Source organism: Ochlerotatus camptorhynchus, unplaced genomic scaffold, assembly GCF_037179485.1.
Source record: "Ochlerotatus camptorhynchus isolate MF236.1 unplaced genomic scaffold, CSIRO-AGI_Acam_v1.1 ptg000380l, whole genome shotgun sequence".
Taxonomy (NCBI): domain Eukaryota; kingdom Metazoa; phylum Arthropoda; class Insecta; order Diptera; family Culicidae; genus Ochlerotatus; species Ochlerotatus camptorhynchus.
This window is the reverse complement of record NW_027040868.1, coordinates 521,011-542,556: the sequence shown is the minus strand read 5'-3', so window position 1 is coordinate 542,556 and position 21,546 is coordinate 521,011. Positions and strand designations below refer to the sequence as shown.

The 21,546-nt window shown below is 36.4% G+C and overlaps 1 protein-coding gene across 1 annotated transcript; it reads left to right on the top strand.

Moving 5' to 3' along the window:
• The first annotated feature begins 14,358 nt into the window (after window positions 1–14,358).
• On the top strand, window positions 14,359–15,755 carry LOC135710388 (uncharacterized). Its single transcript, XM_065232953.1, has 2 exons — window positions 14,359–15,339; window positions 15,399–15,755. The coding sequence occupies exons 1-2, from the start codon at window positions 14,359–14,361 to the stop codon at window positions 15,753–15,755; spliced, it is 1,338 nt and encodes a 445-aa protein (XP_065089025.1).
• Window positions 15,756–21,546: the final 5,791 nt, after the last annotated feature.

Sequence of the window (21,546 nt, the reverse complement as noted above, 5' to 3'; positions counted from 1 at the left end):
TTTTGACTCTTCCCGATTTGAATGAAACATTGCATATTGTGTTGGTTGCTACTTAAGATTAAATTTTGCAATAAAATATGACCACCTTTGATACTAAGTTTCTAAAAGGGCGTATTAAGAAAAATGGGCCAGCCATTTAAGGCGCATCTATAAAGCAAGACAATGCTGGAGGCTGCAGGGTTCGATCTCCGGATTGGAAAATTACTCGATTTTCCTGGGTATAGAGAATGATTGTCCTTGCCACACAATGATAATGGTACACGCTTAAAAAGCTCTCGATTAACAACTGTGTTCTCAAACGGCGCCGGTGGTGTAGTGGTAAGCGTGATTACCTCTCACCCCAGCAGGCCTGGGTTCAATCAAAGTCGGCGCCGCCGGGATGTTCTGAGGCATAACATCTCTGATCACGCCTTCCTTCGGATGGGAAGTAAAGCCGTTGGTCCCCGGTTCATGAGTTGATGGGTCGATAGGTAGGGTCCAGGTGTGGGAGCTGCCTTCCTGGCACGTCGGTAGCATTGGTGCTCAGCACGGAAAACAAGATCGACGGAAAAAACAAACCAAAGGAAAAAAAAAAAAAAAAATGTGTTCTCATGTTATTGCGAATTTCAAAAGCAAACAATTATTTTTACATTAATTTAGACTTTTTTCGAATGTTACTCATGATGTCCGGCTACAAACTGCATTTTCCATAATTGATTAGTAAATAACAACATGGCAGACTTATCCGTTCCGTTTTAGATGCAAAACAATCATGAAGCTCATATATGAATATTATAAAGCTTTGCAACCCACCGTATGTTATCCTAGACACCTAAATTTTTTTTGCCGACATGGGCACCACCGAGTAGCTCGGCAATATATTTTGCTGGATCTCAGTGAAAAATTTGCCGATATTCAGTTAACAAACGAGAATTTTGCCGAGATCTCGGCTAACAAACATAAATTTTGCTGAGATCTCAGTAAAAATAAATGCCGAGTCTGCTCGGTGGTGCCAATCTCGGCAAAAAATCTAACTGTGTAAGGCCACCGTCAGAGTAGACGTGACATGCGATGTGAGCAATGCGATAAACGTAAAAATAACAATAATATTTTGAATATGTTGCGTCGCGTTGCGGCGTCACAATATTACAAAATGCGAATAAGTGGGCCAATTTCCCGGGAAAATATGACACTGTGTAATGTAACTTAAATTATGGTCTTATAAAAATCATTGACACACATTTTTCATTGGATTATTCAAAGCAATATCATTATTGGACATCCAATGAAATTCAAAGGATTTCACCAAAGAAAAAAAACCTAATTGAACATATGTCGGAGTCCATCTATGACGTGAAGGATGAATATTAAGGTGACCCAAAATAACACTATGTCTAGAAAGCAGGAGACTCACCACCCAAATGATAGCCATGGATGTTACAAAAAAAAAAACGTTTGTATGGTGGCAACTTTGAAAAATCTGATTTAGAGGTAGCCTTGATGAGATTTTTGATGGTCATAGCTAATCAAATGTTTTAGTGCAGCGAAATTTAGTTAAACCCAACCATTTTATATTTTTACACATTCTATGAGGTTCCTACAATATGAGAAAAATTTGTGCATTTTCTCATTCTTTCTTTTCAATTATCAGAAGTTACCATTTTTTCGGTACATAATGACATTTAACCCTTTTACGTCGATTTTTCATTTAATTCTACTACTTTTGTATCACTTTCACTTTCACTAATTCACTTTCACTCTTTACTTTCACTATCACTTTGAACTATAACAGATACTATTTCGTTTGCTACACAGCAAAAAAATAATTTTGATATCACATCAAAGTGGATGCACTTTAATCGTCTCAAAAATATTGTGTAATATTACTTGCCAAAAAGGACAAAATTATCATTAATTCAGTGCATGAACTGAGATTACACTGCTTTTACTGCATTTATTTATTTTTGTGCCCATAAAAATTACATGAGATTTTCGACATGATTGAAGTGCAACCTGTTGGATGTAATATTAAAATTTATTTTTTGCTGTGTACTAGTCAAGACTTGAAGAAAAAGCATTGTTTCTATTCCTTATTATTCCTTACATATGAAGAGTTCATCAGGTAATCAGTGTATAGGTAATCAGTAGTATATAGTGCAGGTACGCGTGTTTTGTTTATTGAGGCACCGTAAAACGGGCAATGAATGTTTTTCAAATTTTATATTTTTAAATTGATAATGCTCGATGAATGTAGAACAATATGGTTGAAACTCAAACAATTTAGTTCTTTGAATATGAAACTTTGAATGAGTATATAATCAGAAAACATCATATGCAATAAAAATACCACATTGAATTTGTGATGGCTATACCGAAAATACATTTCATAAGTGATCGTTTGAGTGCTTTTTCAAACAGGTGAAAAACACGAAAATTGTTTTTTTTTAATATGTTTGTAAAATATATAACACATACTACATAAAAACTATATACAATTTCAACGGAAATACCCTAAGCTACAATATGGAACCAATGTTTCTAATTTAAAATTTAATTTAATTTAAATTTAATTTTTACAATCTTTAACTTAACGTGGCTAAAGTTTCCACGGGTTTGTAATATGTCGTACAATTGTTATGTCCTCCTTTGTCAATTGATACATGTTCAGCTCTTTTGGATTTGAAATGATAATGAATACCTTTTTCCGTGTCTTTAGTAACTTTTGTCAACTTCTGCTAAATGTTCTTTAAATCTTGTGTATTAAGTTCTTTCTGTCTGCCCTATGTATATTTTGTCACCCTGGGAACAGGATATTTTGTAAATTCCTGCTTTTTCCAAATCGTTAACTGGGTCTTAAGTGTTTTCTAAGCTCGTCTTTAGTTGGTTGTCTATGCTGTTGAAAACAATGTCAATGCCAAATTTTCTCAGCTTATGTTGTAATGACTTGGTTATTTATTTATTTATTTATTTGTCGTCAATCAGTGTAGACCGTTTTACAATTTTACTTAAAAGTGTTTGGTATAACTCGTCTTGTATTTATCAGTTTTCGGTAGATTTCAAATGCCAGTGAAGTAGAGTCCCTAATAATTAGAACATCCAAGAATGGTAACACTCCATCCTTCTCTTGTTCACAAGTGAACTTGATATCCCTATGTGCACTGTAAGGCCTTGATGTCCTCCGCTGTCGAAGTTAACAATTATCTCCACTCTACTCGATCCATGGTCACACGTCACCAGCCTCATAGTCTGCGAAAGATCCACATGTCATCTTCTACTCCCACTTGGGTGCCAAGATTGAATATAGTGGGCATGAGCGATCAGTATTCCTCCGATGTTTTCATTGACTGCATAAAAGTGAAAATAAAGACTTCACCATAAATGATGTAAAAGTTGTTAACATGTTTGAAAAACCATCAAGTTTAGTGTTGTGAATGAAGTCAATATAGATACGTATAAATGTTTGTTGTGTGCGAAAAAAAAGTAAATATTGGAGTTAAGATGCTTCAAATGTGAAGAATTTAAGCACTAGAGCACGGATTGCAAGAATTGTGAGAGGTGCTCTAGGTGCAGCCAACAACACAAAACGTTAGAGTGTACCGTCAACTGTGTTGAAATGTGTTAATTGTTTGAAAATGAATAAAGAGCTCTGAATGTTTGATTTGTAAGAGACTTTTTGATCAGAAAAAAGCAGCTTACGTTTCAATAAATAGCAACCTAGTGCCAGAAGGAATGTGAATCTATTCGATTATTTGTATTTGAATATTGCATAAGTAGCATTATTACATCAGATTTTTGAAGAAAAACGTCCACTTTTAGAATGTAGAAATTGAAGCATTTGATCAGTGTAGTATCCCGGGATATTGTGCTCCCATTTATGTCAAAGAATCAGTTTAATTAAATCTTCATCTCAACGAAGATATTTACGGTAACTGGTTCTTGGGCATAAAGATGGGTAATTATGGTGTTTTGTAACATTCTTCCAGTTCTAGTGACCAGCGTTTTGTTGAAGTTTTAGAGAACTGGATTGAGATATTCCTAGATTCTAGTAAATTAAAATGTATTGGCTGGTAATTTTTGAATTACTTGGCGTGATTGATATAAGTCGCATCATTTGAAGCGTTCTGCTGATTTTTTTTTTTCAATTTGAAACTAACGGTATATGAATATACACGTATTCCCAGGCACAGAAGAACTTCAATTGATCTTGATTATCCAATTTTGATTTAATTTGTTCAGTTACAGATAATGATTTGAAAATAACAGGTTATGAAACCTTAGTGATGAATGTATTAAAGAATATCAATACTTACAACGATTTCGAAAAATTTTGTTACGGGAGGAAATATTTGAAACAGGCTGTTTCAAATCTTGTTGAGAGAAGCGTGGATTTTACATTCTTTGTTGAATAAATAAATAAATAAATAAATAAATAAATAAATAAATAAATAAATAAATAAATAAATAAATAAATAAATAAATAAATAAATAAATAAATAAATAAATAAATAAATAAATAAATAAATAAATAAATAAATAAATAATTTAATAAATAAATAAATAAATAAATAAATAAATAAATAAATAAATAAATAAATAAATAAATAAATAAATAAATAAATAAATAAATAAATAAATAAATAAATAAATAAATAAATCAATAAATAAATAAATAAACAAATAAATAAATAAATAAATAAATAAATAAATAAATAAATAAATAAATAAATAAATAAATAAATAAATAAATAAATAAATAAATAAATAAATAAATAAATAATTAAATAAATAAATCAATAAATAAATAAATAAATAAATAAATAAATAAATAAAAAAATAAATAAATGAATAAATAAATAAATAAATAAATAAATAAATAAATAAATAAATAAATAAATAAATAAATAAAAACTACGTGGGATTTGACTTAATTTATTACAACATGGAATATATCGAGATCCTGACCAGATAGAAAGTTACTGTCTCGGACAAAGTTGTTCAGGAGATCATCGCCTTATCGCTGGTGGACAGTAGTTCAGAATTTTCTCACTACGTAGCGCTAGAATACATGTGAAATTATCGCATGTGATATATCTCGAGATCATGACCAGATAGAAAGTTACTGTCTTGGACAAAGTTGTTGATGAGATCAAAGCCTATTTCTTGGTACACAATAGTTCAAAATTTTCTCAATACGCGGCGCTAGTATACACGTGAAATTCTCATATAAAATATCTCGAGATTCTGACCAGATAGAAAGTTACTGTTTGCAGCAAAGTTGTTCAGAAGGTCAAGGCCTTTTCGATGGTGGACAGTAGTTCAGAATTTTCTCACTACGTGGCGCTAGTATGCATGTAAAATTCTCGCATATATAAAATATCTCTATATCCTTACCATATAAAAAGTTACTGTCTTCGGCAAAGTTTTTCAGGAAGTCAAGATCTTTTCGTTGGTGGAGTAATTCAGAAAATTCTCACTACGTGGCGCTAGTTTATACGTGCAATTTTCACATATACAATAGCTCGAGATCCTGAGCAGATAGAAAGTTACTAAGGCAAACTTGTTCAGGGGGTGAAGTATTTTTGACTGGTGGACAGTAGTTCAGAATTTTCTCACTAGAGCGGTTCCACGAACAAGTGGGAAATTTTTCCAGTTTTTATTTTTTGTATTTTTTGATTTGCATGAAACCTTGCATACAAGTTTTTGGGGAAGAAAAACGCCGTTTTGCATACTTGGTTCGCCATTTTGAATCTAGCCTTACTTATGAGAAGGGCCTATGAAAAATGCACATGATATCTTCAAAAAATTGTATCTCGGAAACGGTTTGTCCGATTGGTTTGGTGTCTTGGGCGAAGTTTTAGACAATTGTTGGTGTTATATGGAGAAAATATGCACGGTAAAAAAAAAAGTTTGGTATTTGTGTTTTGAACTAAAATATAAATTTTCCCATTAAAGTGACATGTCAATAATTTTTTATTATCCTTATGTTATAGCTGACTAAAAATGCTATCTAGTGCACAGTAGGTTGTTCTGGAGAAAAATAGGTTACAATGAAAAAAATTGTTTTTAAAAAAATACAATTTTCAAAAAAGCTATTAAAAAAGTCAAAAAAGTTTGTCACCCTAATTTTATGAAAGTACTCTCAATGGAGACTCAATACACAACTATAGGAACCTAACGCTTCTAGCGTACCGCAACTATAGGAGCGTTTACCCTAACAAGTATTAGATACAGGTAATCAGATACCAGTTAGCTGTACTACGTACAGTTGGTGATTGTAAACATGGTCTTTGTTGGAACTAGTCCACCATAACGAGGCTAGCTCCGTCGTTGACCGTTCCTTAATAATAAATAAAAAGAACGCAGTAGTCACCTTCCATCAAACTAGAGGGCTGCCGACTGATACCTCAATCAACAACCGCCGCACTCTTTATTCATTCCAGGTATATACAATTTACAATCTTCTTCAATAACAATATACCTACGCCAGCAAATCTACCTCGCTCCAACTCTCCAAACTCGTACCTGAAGGTTCGACGATACCTGAGCGTTCAACTCTACCTATCTTCCAACAGTCTTTACCCAGCATTCTATGATTTCTACCCGTGAGCTGTATAATAATGTCTGACTCGGTTCTGAATTCATCCAGTAACTACTAGGGAAAACCAAACAGTAAATGCAGAAAGGTTGCTAGTAGCATAGTGATTATAGTAATTTCAGCTCATAATCCTGTGTTTTTGAACGAGATCCAGTGTTGTTTGATAACATAATAATTGTAAAGGAAAGTGTAACACGTTTTGGTGCAAAGGTAAGTTTTAAATACACATTTTAATTATATGTTTTGTGATATTTTCGTACAAAACTAACAATTGGAAAATATTTTCTATGTTACAGATTGCAAAATGAGTAAAATAAGATGTATTCGCCCATTCAAAGACATTCAGTGTTCGAAAGAGCTGCGATATCTCACGGATGGTATCATCCAAAAACTAAAATCAATTGGATTTTCCAAGGTATCCACACTAAACACCAAGGATTTTCGTGTTTGTTCGTCTTGCCGTCTACATATTGATTCAAGAGCTCACCTCACCCAAAACGAGGAACAAAGCGTAGCCGGCGGCTCAAGGATGCCAACTGTTGAAAGTTTGGTCACGATACCATCAGAGTCAACGCTAAGCACAATTAAATCAAATGAAGACTTCACGATGCCTGTAGACGTCGAAATATTCAACCGAGGAATAGCAGCTATTCGTGTTTCGCCTATAGATTTAGGTAAGGTTAAAAATGTTCACTATCCTGAAAAAAAGTGTGCTGAAATCGTCGAAGGTGTACGAAGAAATCTTTTAAAATTAGACGCTAAAACAGAAAAAGCAAACGAGTTTGATGAAGTCATAGAAAATATGAAAATTAATAAAACAGCAAAAAAAAGGTTATCTTCCATTTAATTCCACTTAATTAATTTTGGTATCCATGACAGATACGTATTTCGACTACAATGTGCAGTCTTCATCAATGTCATTCCCACTAAAGAACTTATCAAAATCTAACCCCCTTAAGTACTCATCCCCTAGGTATAAAAGTCAAGATCACAGGTATATAAATGAAACTACAATGTGTTGAATCGGAACCTACCTAACTAATTAAAACCAAAGATTTAAGTAAGCTAAAGGAGAAAAATCTATTCAACTCTCTAATAAGGAAAATCCCAAAGGCTTGGTAGCCATCATAATGAAGTAATGAAATTGGGTTGTTAGCGGAATGCTTTAATAAAACAGCAAAAAAAAAGGTTATCTTCCATTTAATTCCACTTAATTAATTTTGGTATCCATGACAGATACGTATTTCGACTACAATGTGCAGTCTTCATCAATGTCATTCCCACTAAAGAACTTATCAAAATCTAACCCCCTTAAGTACTCATCCCCTAGGTATAAAAGTCAAGATCACAGGTATATAAATGAAACTACAATGTGTTGAATCGGAACCTACCTAACTAATTAAAACCAAAGATTTAAGTAAGCTAAAGGAGAAAAATCTATTCAACTCTCTAATAAGGAAAATCCCAAAGGCTTGGTAGCCATCATAATGAAGTAATGAAATTGGGTTGTTAGCGGAATGCTTTAATAAAACAGCAAAAAAAAGGTTATCTTCCATTTAATTCCACTTAATTAATTTTGGTATCCATGACAGATACGTATTTCGACTACAATGTGCAGTCTTCATCAATGTCATTCCCACTAAAGAACTTATCAAAATCTAACCCTCTCTAAATAAGTTCTTTAGTGGGAACTAAAGATATAAGCCAGGCCAAAGAGATTTTGTTAGCGTAAAGACAGGAAATAAGAGATTAGTTGTTCAGAAAAGATTGTTAATGATGACGTTGAGAGAAGCTTTTAATCGCTCAAATGAAATGTACGTCAATGTAAAAATAGGGTTTTCATCATTTGCAAGCCTCCGGCCAAGGCAATGTAAACTATTGACTATCACAGGAACACATAATGTTTGCGTTTGCACTACGCATGAAAATGTAAATTTAATTCTACATAGCTTAAAAAAATACAATGTCTTGAATGATCTAAAAACATTAACGAATAGATTACTTTGCGAAAATAAGACAACTCATTGCCATCTACGAAGATGTAAAAACTGCCCAGATACCTCAGTTTTAGAAGACAGTTTATTGAAACAACTGGAAGAAAACTTTGTTGAAAAGCTTTCATTCGAACAATGGGTTACCACTGACAGATGTGATTTAGAAACTATTGTAAAGCAAACCGATGAGTTTGTTTCATTTTTCAGCTCAAAATTAGAAAGTTTGATTCCGCATGATTTTGTAAAAACCGAACAATCCAATTTTTTGAAAACTTCAAAACAAAACTTGCAAGATGGTGAATTTTTAGCTATTTGTGACTTTTCTGAAAATTGCAGCTTCGTTTTGCAGGATGAAGTTCAATCACACCATTGGAACGTGCATTAGGCCACAATCCATCCTTTCGTAATATATTATACTGAAAATATGCAAATTAAACATTTTAGCTTCATTATAATTTCTGAAGAACTAAGACATGATTCAGTCGCTGTCAATTTGTTTATTGATAAAATGATAAACTTTTTACAAATTGATCAAAATAAAAACATAAAAAAAAACTATTTTATGTCAGATGGTGCTGCTTCACAGTATAAAAACCGAAAAAACTTTTCTAGCCTTTGTAAATTTAAGTCAAAGTATGGTATTGACGCTGAATGGCATTTCTTCGCAACATCGCACACTGGGGACAACATCGAAACAATGTGTTAAAATTCAATAACTTCGGTGCTCGCTGGAACAAGAGACTAAAAAATAGTCATTCTTATAGAAAAAAGTCTCAGGAATCGATTGGAGTAGGTTTCATCTTGGGCACGATAGGGTAAGTTGGGGTTTTTCACAGTTTTGCCCTAAAATGTCCTATTTTGCATGATTTGAATGCTGTATCTCAAGATACCGATGATATAGACGGATAATTTCTTCGGCAAAGTTGATCAGGAGGTCAAGGACTGTTGGATGATGGACAGAACAATTCGGAATTCCTCCGCCAGGTGGCACTAGTGAGCATTCGAAGTGAATATGTTTGCGCTGCTGTATCTCAAGATCCTGACTATTTAGACGGATGATTTCTTCGGCAAAGAAGATCAGGAGGTCAAGGATTGTTGGATGATGGACAGAACAATTCGGAATTCCTCCAATAGGTGGCGCTAGTGAGCATTCGAAGTGAATATGTTTGCGCTGCTGTATCTCAAGATCCTGACTATATAGACGGATGATTTCTTCGGCAAAGTTGATCAGGAGGTCAAGGACTGTTGGATGATGGACAGAACAATTCGAAATTCCTCCACTAGGCGGCACTAGTGAGCATTCAAAGTGAATATATTTGTGCTGCTGTATCTCAAGATCCTGACTATTTAGACGGATGATTTCTTCGGCAAAGTTGATCAGGAGGTCAAGGATTGTTGGATGATGGACAGAACAATTCGGAATTCCTCCACTAGGTGGCGCTAGTGATTATTGAAAGTGAATATATTTGTGCTGCTGTATCTCAAGATCCTGACTATTCAGACGCATGATTTCTTCGGCAAAGTTGATCAGGAGGTCAAGGAATGTTGGATGGTGGACAGAACAATTCGGAATTCCTCCGCTTGGTTGCGCTAGTGAGCATTCGAAGTGAATATGTTTGCGCTGCTGTATATCAAGATCCTGACTATTTAGCCGGATGATTTCTTCGACAAAGTTGATCAGGAGGTCAAGGATTGTTGGATGATGGACAGAACAATTCGGAATTCCTCCACTAGGTGGCGCTAGTGATTATTGAAAGTGAATATATTTGTGCCGCTGTATCTCAAGATCCTGACTATTTAGACGGATGATTTCTTGGGCAATGTTGATCAGGAGGTCAAGGACTGTTGGATGATGAACAGAACAATTCGGAATTCCTCCACTAGGCGGCGCTAGTGATTATTGAAAGTGAATATATTTGTGCCGCTGTATATCAAGATCCTGACTATTTAGCCGGATGATTTCTTCGACAAAGTTGATCAGGAGGTCAAGGATTGTTGGATGATGGACAGAACAATTCGGAATTCCTCCACTAGGTGGCGCTAGTGATTATTGAAAGTGAATATATTTGTGCCGCTGTATCTCAAGATCCTGACTATTTAGACGGATGATTTCTTCGGCAAAGTTGATCAGGAGGTCAAGGACTGTTGGATGATGGACAGAACAATTCGGAATTCCTCCACTAGGCGGCGCTAGTGATTATTGAAAGTGAATATATTTGTGCCGCTGTATCTCAAGATCCTGACTATTTAGCCGGATGATTTCTTCGACAAAGTTGATCAGGAGGTCAAGGATTGTTGGATGATGGACAGAACAATTCGGAATTCCTCCACTAGGTGGCGCTAGTGATTATTGAAAGTGAATATATTTGTGCCGCTGTATCTCAAGATCCTGACTATTTAGCCGGATGATTTCTTCGACAAAGTTGATCAGGAGGTCAAGGATTGTTGGATGATGGACAGAACAATTCGGAATTCCTCCACTAGGTGGCGCTAGTGATTATTGAAAGTGAATATATTTGTGCTGCTGTATCTCAAGATCCTGACTATTTAGACGGATGATTTCTTCGGCAAAGTTGATCAGGAGGTCAAGGAATGTTGGATGGTGGACAGAACAATTCGGAATTCCTCCGCTAGGTTGCGCTAGTGAGCATTCGAAGTGAATATGTTTGCGCTGCTGTATATCAAGATCCTGACTATTTAGCCGGATGATTTCTTCGACAAAGTTGATCAGGAGGTCAAGGATTGTTGGATGATGGACAGAACAATTCGGAATTCCTCCACTAGGTGGCACTAGTGAGCATTCTAAGTGAATATGTTTGCGCTGCTGTATCTCAAGATCCTGACTATTTAGCCGGATGATTTCTTCGACAAAGCTGATCAGGAGGTCAAGGATTGTTGGATGATGGACAGAACAATTCGGAATTCCTCCACTAGGTGGCGCTAGTGATTATTGAAAGTGAATATATTTGTGCTGCTGTATCTCAGGATCCTGACTATTCAGACGCATGATTTCTTCGGCAAAGTTGATCAGGAGGTCAAGGAATGTTGGATGGTGGACAGAACAATTCGGAATTCCTCCGCTAGGTTGCGCTAGTGAGCATTCAAAGTGAATATGTTTGCGCTGCTGTATATCAAGATCCTGACTATTTAGCAGGATGATTTCTTCGACAAAGTTGATCAGGAGGTCAAGGATTGTTGGATGATGGACAGAACAGTTTGGAATTCCTCCACTAGGTGGCGCTAGTGATTATTGAAAGTGAATATATTTGTGCTACTGTATCTCAAGATCCTGACTATTGAGCCGGATGATTTCTTCGACAAAGTTGATCAGGAGGTCAAGGATTGTTGGATGATGGACAGAACAATTCGGAATTCCTCCACTAGGTGGCGCTAGTGATTATTGAAAGTGAATATATTTGTGCCGCTGTATCTCAAGATCCTGACTATTTAGCCGGATGATTTCTTCGGCAAAGTTGATCAGGAGGTCAAGGACTGTTGGATGGTAGACAGAACAATTCGGAATTCCTCCGCTAGGTTGCGCTAGTGAGCATTCGAAGTGAATATATTTGTGCTGCTGTATCTCAAGATCCTGACTTTTTAGACGGATGATTTTTTCGGCAAAGTTGATCAGGAGGTCAAGGATTGTTGGATGATGGACAGAACAATTCGGAATTCCTCCACTAGGTGGCGCTAGTGATTATTGAAAGTGAATATATTTGTGCCGCTGTATCTCAAGATCCTGACTATTTAGCCGGATGATTTCTTCAGTTATGGTTGATCATGTGCCACATCAAATGACGTGAGAATTTTCAAATAAGATCATTGGTAGTCATATTGAGTGTAAATAGGGTCAGACCATAGGTGAATAAATTGGGATTTTTCCGATTCATATAAGCAAGTTTGGTCTCTTAATATCCATTAAAATATAAACTACAGTAATGACCTGATTTTATCAGTCCCTTCACGCATTATTCTTTTAATGTTCAGTAATTTCCTATATCCATAATTCGAAATCTTTTCCATTAATCTTCTTGATCGATGTTTAGGATAAACTTTGGTGCAATAAAACCCTCGAAATAGCGCATGGGTTTCGTAGAATATTGGAAAATATTTTTAAAAAGGGGGCTGATAAAATCGGGTCATTATTGTATATATTATATCTTCACAAAAAATTCCACCGGCTGGAGCGGGAATCGAACCCTCACTCCATGGCACACGCAAAATAGCTGTTAAACGGGTGACGCCGCTAACCACTCAACCACGAAGACCACTTTGACCCGAAAATGTGAAATGTCGTCATGGAAACCCAATCGAAAAGAATTATTTGTTTACTCTAGTTTCTTGTGTGACAGTAGCTCAGTGTAGTGCAGTTCTTACGTGGTGTTAAGTGTGTTCCACTGAATTTCATTAAGCAAAATGCTGTCAAATAAAAATATCGTTGAGGAATATTTTGCGTCTGGTCGAGATAAAAACCTTTTACTTGACTTTGTGTCTAGGGCACTGTCGAAAGCACCTGCGGATGTTGCGCAACGTGTTAAAAACTTGGTTTGTCAATTTAATCGGCGATGGTCAAAAACCCACAGTAAGGATCGATTCTTTAAGAAGAATGCAGAATGGCTTGAAAGCATATTCGAGGTTCCCTGGGCGTGCTTAATTTTAGAAAGCAGCATAAATTATCGAAGAAACGTTTTTAATACGATACCGTCGAACATTAAAAAAAATAAACAGTTCGGAAAAATTGTACCTGTTGAGCAAAGTGCTAAATTTAAAAAAAACAACGGATTCCAAACCAATTTAAAATGAACTTGAATGAAAATTAGTTAAAGCGTGGAAATGCGATAATGTAAAGCAAGACATACTACTGATAAAATCTGTTTTTGTTCTTGTTACTAAATAATCAATAGCATCAACCGCGATAAGAAGAAGATTTGTCTTTGATATTTGTATGAATATTTTAGAAAAATCCTAAACAAAAACTACAGACTCTAAATTTTACGAAAATCAATCACATCATCATACATCATCAATTATTTTATCAGGTTGAAGACCAACCCTCAGGATCCAGGCCTTCGAAAAAACGCGGGTCCATTCAAGGAAACCCAAAGATCCCTCGTCACAATCATCTCCTATTTCACCTCCTTTTGCCACTCCGAATTTGGATACCAGTTCCAACAGTCAGCGAACACCGTCAACCCTAAAGCCTCGAGGTCGAAAGCGCAAGGAGTTTAGCCAGTTGACAAGATTTTCGAAATACAGACGCAGTATCGGACTTTTCAAAGAACAAGGTCTTGATAACTTGCTGTATTCAGCCAAAATTGCTGCCATAAAGGCTGCTAATCCAGCAACTGCTCAAATCTTACAGCACTTGTTGAGCGGCGGTGAGGTTTGGGCAAAAGAGACCATCGAATCCGTTGACTCTGTTCGTGGAACATCTCTGTGTTCGGAGGAATCATCTTTGGCGATAAAATCAAAACTTGGGTTAAGTAAAACCAAATATGGAGAGCTGGTTCGATTCACTAAGAAGCATCTAGGTATGACAGTTTAATTAACGTATATATAAAAGAAATACTTAGTAGAACATTTTTTTGTTTAAAATAGGTCAAGTTTCTAAATCTTTGATCAATTTTAGAGATGTGCATTGTTATTAGTCCCTTCATATTGTCCCATTTAGGTATTGCAATTTTGCAGCCCTGGAAAAAAGTAGCTGAATTTAGAAAAACCATAATTCCACCGTTCTCAACTCCAAACCGAGAAAAAGGATACTTATCATCAAGCGTTTTAATCCGTGATATGGTTATATGTGATTTTACACGGATTCTACAACTGGATGATGTAGCAGACAGGATTTCAAAGTTAAACCAGAAAGTGTTGACTTGTAAATTGCATGTCACGGCTGGTCCGGACTCTGCTACAGGTTTTACGCACTACAACCCGACTGGCTTTTTAAAAGAGGATGATTCTCTTCTCTCCGAGCATTTTATGAGCCTGTTGTTAGTATCCGAAAGAGGAGAGGATATTTGGCGGAACCCGAGTCCCCAGTCAGATTCGTTCTGCAGAATACGCTCTATGAATTGGACTAAAGAGACCAACTCGCTTAACAAGTCCATGTTTGAGCAGTTTTTTGCAGAGGTTGATTCCTTGAATCTGGATCCGGTGGAAGTAATTTCCGGTGATGTACGTGTGTGCGTTTATATTTCGGCAATGTATACAATGATAGATGGGAAAGCGGCCAATGCAATTGTAGGGAATCAGGATACACATGTATGTCCGCTTTGTGTTCCGAATGCTGATCCCCATATTGGTCCATTGTTTTTTCATTCACGTCTCAACGCCGTTGAATGGTTGATCAAAAATGCAGCGAAAAAATCCGTTCCTGACCACCCGGCATACACGAATCCCCTAGTTAAAAAGAAAGCCCGTGAAATAGCTGATGAACTAGAACGTGAGTATGGCATGAACATCAACCGTCCTAAGATTGGTGGGTCCGGAAGCTGCAATAACGGCAATATGGCCCACCATTTATTGGCAGAACCCGGAAAATTTGCAAAAATCATCGGCGTACACAAGGACCTGGTGGAAAATCTGCGGCTCATCAGTTGCCTGGCGCTTTCTTCTAGAGTATTGGATCCTACCAAAGTTATGGAGTTGTATAACACTCTTGAAAAGCAGATTTTCAATGAATTCCCATACCTAATGAAATTGCCGCCATCCATACATAAGTACATGCATCTAGCAAATTTCATTGAAAAATTAATAAGCTTAGATTTAATAGTATATCGAATCACAATCATAAATGTTTTGTTTTCTTTTCCTGCAATTGAAACATCCAGCCTTATACCATGAACTTTGTTGACGAGCAGTCCGGTGAACGTTGCCATAAGGTTTATAAATTCATTCGGCCACATCTAGCTCGGAAAACGTCTCCGGAAGAAAATTTGACCGACATGATGACCGAAACTTTGACTAGGTCTGATCCAAAGCTTGCCTGTTTTTTTAACCAGAGCAGACAATCGAGAAGTACTGATGCCAGGTTCGAAGAGAGGCTGGACGAATACACCTTGAAACAAGATGACAGCGATGAAAACCATGGAAAAGCGGATGACTCCGGTGAACTCATCGAAGAGAGTGACGAAGAAGATGATGACCCCGGTGAACTTAACGAGGAGAGCGATGAAGAAGACATTTGAATGTTCCGTTGGATAAGTACCACAGATGTGTCCCTGTGGCTCACACACACACGCACACACGCGCGCACACACACACACACACACACACACACACACACACACACACACTCACACACACACACACACACACACACACACACACACACACACACACACACACACACACACACACGCACAAATACACACACACACATACACACACACACACACACACACACACACACACACACACACACACACACACACACACACACACACACACACACACACACACACACACACACACACACACACACACATACATACATACACACACACACACAAACACACACACACACACACACACAATGAAGAATACATGAACATATAGTAGCACAAACATATTCATTTCAAATGGTCACTAGCGCCATCTAGCGAGAGAATTCCGGATTGTACCTTGACTTCCTTATCAAATTTGCCGTAGAAATCATCCGTATGAAAAGTCAGGAACTTGAGATACAGCAGCACAAACATATTCACTTCAAATGCTCACTAACGTCACCTAGCGAGGAATTCCGAATTGTTCTGTCCATCATCCAACAATCCTTGACCCCCTGATCAACTTTGCCGAAGAAATCATCCGTCTAAATAGTCAGGATCTTGAGATACAGCAGTACAAACATATTCACTTCAAATGCTCACTAGCGTCACCTAGTGGCAGTCTTGTAAGCGGTCACGGTAGTCGACACATTTTCTGTGATAATTGACTGCCTTTGCCTCCGACACTTGCAAAACAAGCTATCATAGTACAGTAACAAACTAAAATGTCGTATGACAGGCTCTGTCATACGACACTGTCGCCGAAGACCGTCACGAATGTATTTATTTTAGTTTTTCTCATAATAAGAGCTGCTGCTGGTGTGCTTGTGTGAATTCTGAAAATAGCAAGCAATGATGTCCTAGTAATAATATTTCTGATCAGAAATGGTTTGATTTACACCAAATTGAGGAATTACAACGAAATCACACATGTCATATGATAGCTATTTTGATAATTTTCTTTTAGCTCGAATGTTATTCTACCGCTCGTGTTGTGTGAGAGAGACGACGGTAGAGCATGAGTGTTCGAATACAAACAGACTGTCGCGCACGACAACGAAGTGAGTGTAGTAAAAAACGTCAACTGTTTCAACCCCTGCCTAGTGGAGGAATTTCGAATTGTTCTGTCCATCATCCAACAGTCCTCGACCTCGTGATGAACTTTGCCGAATAAATCATCCGTCTAAATAGTTAGGATCTTGAGATACAGCAGCACAAATATATTCACTTTCAATAATCACTAGCGCCACCTAGTGGAGGAATTTCGAATTGTTCTGTCCATCATCCAACAATCCTTGACCCCCTGATCAACTTTATCGAAGAAATCATCCGTCTAAATAGTCAGGATCTTGAGATACAGCAGCACAAATATATTCACTTTCAATAATCACTAGCGCCACCTAGTGGAGGAATTCCGAATTGTTCTGTCCATCATCCAATAATCCTTGACCTCCTGATCAACTTTGCCGAAGAAATCATCCGTCTAAATAGTCAGGATCTTGAGATACAGCAGCGCAAACATATTCACTTCGAATGCTCACTAGTGCCGCCTAGTGGAGGAATTCCGAATTATTCTGTCCATCATCCAACAGTCCTTGACCTCCTGATCTTCTTTGCCGAAGAAATCATCCGTCTAAATAGTCAGGATCTTGAGATACAGCAGCGCAAACATATTCACTTCGAATGCTCACTAGTGCCACCTGGCGGAGGAATTCCGAATTGTTCTGTCCATCATCCAACAGTCCTTGACCTCCTGATCAACTTTGCCGAAGAAATTATCCGTCTATATCATCGGTATCTTGAGATACAGCATTCAAATCATGCAAAATAGGAGATTTTAGGGCAAAACTGTGAAAAACCCCAACTTACCCTATCGTGCCCAAGATGAAACCTACTCCAATCGATTTCTGAGACTTTTTTCTATAAGAATGACTATTTTTTAGTCTCTTGTTCCAGCGAGCACCGAAGTTATTGAATTTTAACACATTGTTTCGATTTTGTCCCCAGTGTGCATCGCACGGAAAAGGTCCATGCGATGCTATTGGAGGTACGATAAAACGCATGGCTACCAGAGCAAGTTTAGCCAAAGAACGCGAACACCCGATAAAGACTGCAAGAGAGTTGTTTAATTGGGCAAACAAACGAAAAGAAGAAGAACTTACAAAGTTGTCATTTTGTTATTCTACTACAGAAGAATACGAAAATATGTCTTTGCAGCTAAATAATCAATATAATAATGCAAAAACAATTCAAGGAACTCTAAAATTCCACTCATTTCTTCCTCTATCAGAAAATACAATAAAGGCAAAGCTTTATTCAAACTGTCCTGACAATGATGCCAAAATATTCAATATTGTTAAGAAAGTTGTGTAAACAATAATTTTATAAAAATACAGGAATAAAAATAAACTGATGATATCCAACATATAATGTTATTTTTTATTGCGCACAATCACCATCCCTGAAAAATAAGCTTAATTCGCTCTTTTGAATCTTGCTAATTGAGGAGCTTACATTTGCAGTTCTCAAAAAGGTGTATCTCGAAATCGAGTTGTCTCATCGGTTTGATGTCAGTGGCGATGTTCGGCAATAGAGAGAAAATATGCACAGTATAAACACATCCAGTTTAAATGGATTAAACTGTTAGGCGATATGCAAGAGTTGAATGCACATTTTCAGCACAACGCACCAAAAATCACTTGAAGAAATCATTGTTCCTGATAGTGGGATTTTGTAACTTGTTTTTCAAAATACTTTTAAGGCAGAGAATTTCACTCGAATCTTTAAGCTGTCAGTGTCATTTTAACTCAAAATTTTCCAATCTTTCCGAAAAAAATACTTTTGAAACTGGAAAAACACGGAGTACATCCGAAAAGGGCCAAAACTTATTAAGTTATCAAAAAAAAAAACAATATTAAATCAGTAATATCTTCTAAACGGTGCATCTTAGAAAAATGTTACCGATGTACTTTTTGTTTGCAAATTTGATGTACTTTCATAAAATTAGGGTGACAAACTTTTTTGACTTTTCTTAAAAGCTTTTTTGAAAATTGTATTTTTTTAAAAAACAATTTTTTTCATTGTAACCTATTTTTCTCCAGAACAACCTACTGTGCACTAGATAGCATTTTCAATCAGCTATAACATAAGGATAATAAAAAAAAATATTGACATGTCACTTTAAAGGGAAAATTTATATTTTAGTTCAAAACACAAATACCAAACTTTTTTTACCGTGCATATTTTTTCCATATAACACCAACAATTGTCTAAAACTTCGCCCAAGACACCAAACCAATCGGACAAACCGTTTCTGAGATACAATTTTTTGAAGATATCATGTGCATTTTTCATAGGCCCTTCTCATAAGTAAGGCTAGATTCAAAATGGCGAACCAAGTATGCAAAACGGCGTTTTTCTTCCCCAAAAACTTGTATGCAAGGTTTCATGCAAATCAAAAAAGATGAAAATTACTCGTTGCTTTAATGATATGGAACCGCTCAGCTTCCCTCCAATCATCAGAATGGTGCAAATTTTACACCAGAAATTGTTATTAAAGCTTGTTTCTCTATTTAGCAGAAGGATGCAAATTTAAAACCAAAATTTTCAATAGAGCTCAATGTTAAATAAAGCTTGTGCCTTCATTTACCAGACTAGTGCAAGTTTCCCGCCAGAAATTTTCCGTTCATTTCATTTATCAGAGTGATGCAAATTTTGCACCAGAAATTTTCAATAAAGCATGCTCCTCCATTCACCAGAACGGTGTACCAATTATTGTCAGTGAAGTTTGTTACACCATGTACCTTTGTTGTTCAATTTTCAGTTTTTGCCTCTTCATGCACCAGAATGCTGCAAATTTTCCACCATAAATTTTCAATGAAGCTTGCATTCATCAGAACGATGTAAATTATGCACCAGAAAAATGCATAAACCTTGCTTCTACATGCACCACAGTGTAGCGAAAATTCTACCAACATCTTTTAGTTAAATATGCACCTCCAAATTTTTAGCGTGATTCATTTTTTCCAATTTTAATTTTGATTAGTCCCTCCATGCACACCCTTAATGATATTTTTACACCAGAAATTTGAATAAAAAGCTTTTTCTTCGATTTACCATCACGAAGGTAACTTTTTTCAACCTTAAATTTAACCCTCAATGAAACAGCTTAAATGTTTTGTATGCACCACACCACCGTGGTGTAATTTTTTGACCAAAAAATTTCATTGAAGTTTGTCTCTTCATGCACCTTTGTGGTGCAATTTTCAGGCACCATCTCAAAGGAAATAACATAATAAAAGGTTTTCAGTGCCGTGATTTTATGAAATGAAGTTGGGGAAGGGAAATGGATATAATGTCGGTCTAAATGTCCCTAATTTGGGCTCATACATAAATTCAGCAATCGACTAAATTTTCAATAGCGACCAACAATATCCATTTGTACCGTCCCAATGACGCGTTAATCTACACAGAAAAAAATTCAGAATTTTAACTATCGCGTAAAATCTTCCTTCGTTTAATTTTGAGCTATACTTGGTATAAACAGCGAAATCGTTTACAAGCTTTCATACAATATTGCTAATTTATGCGATATTGCGCTTAAATTTACACGAAATATCGCGTAAATTTATGCCAAATCTAGCGTTAATTTTATGTGCGCTATATCTCGCAGAAATTTACATGAATTTTTCGAACGGTGTAGTTAAAATGGATAAATAGCAGATTTTTAGTGATGGGCCCAATCTATTGAACACACTTCCTTTCGAGAGGAAACACCCCGAGGAGTTTGGTAAAGGGAATGCTCGATCCGTTTCGTACCTTCTTCAAAATTGCCCTTTGCTTAGGTGCGGGAAAACAGACAGGTGCTAGGGTGAACATTGTATATTTCTACGTTATAAAACCAATTGAACTAATTCCGGATATCTTCAAGATGGTCTTCGCACCCTAGGGGGAGCGGGCAACGACTAATATGTTCCGAAATTCAAAATGGGATGCAACAAATCTCATACCGGTGGATGTATAATGGAATTATATGTTCTAAGGATTTATGCGAGTAATTAAATTCCGACATTAAAATTTCTCTGTTGTGAAGTAATGACAGTGTCTGTTTTGCCTCGATGGTAAACTATTTAAAAAAATGCCTCTTTTTTCAAACGTAATAACAAAATTTAACTCCTAAGACGTCCAGGAACAGGATAGTAGACTATGTTGTAAGCATTTTACTGTTTTGGTTCTTTACAAACATAGGAATTTTTCACCAAAACGAACATCACATCAATGCTAGAGGAATAACCTTTTTGTTTTTGAGCTCCCATGACAAGTAGAATATTGTAGAATGCACACTAAGATTATTTCACAGATTTCTGTGAAATTTTACCGAAAGCTCAACGTTCGGTAAACAGTTCGGTGATTTTCCACAGTTTTCCTGTATTTTTTCACAGATATTCTGTTAAAAGTTACAGGAAAACTGTGAAAAATTACCGAACTGTTTACCGAACGTTCAGCTGTTGAGATTTTGGTAAAATTTCACATAAATCTGTGCAATACATATAGTTAATTTAGAGTGAGTGCGAGCAAAACTCGATTATGCAATAGTTAAGCCTTCAAACAATGAAGCGACCGTATTACCTGTCCGCCTTACCCCGAATAACTCGCAGCATCCGCAGATCCCGGGATGAACTAGCCAAAGGCTAAAAATCTCCCTTATAAAGAA

Bases quoted from the DNA above. Each gene is read 5' to 3' on its own strand.
- LOC135710388 (XM_065232953.1), top strand. From the start codon at position 14,359: ATGGTTATATGTGATTTTACACGGATTCTACAACTGGATGATGTAGCA. The intron at 15,340-15,398 runs GTATATCGAATC...TGAAACATCCAG, and splicing joins TAATAAGCTTAGATTTAATA to CCTTATACCATGAACTTTGT.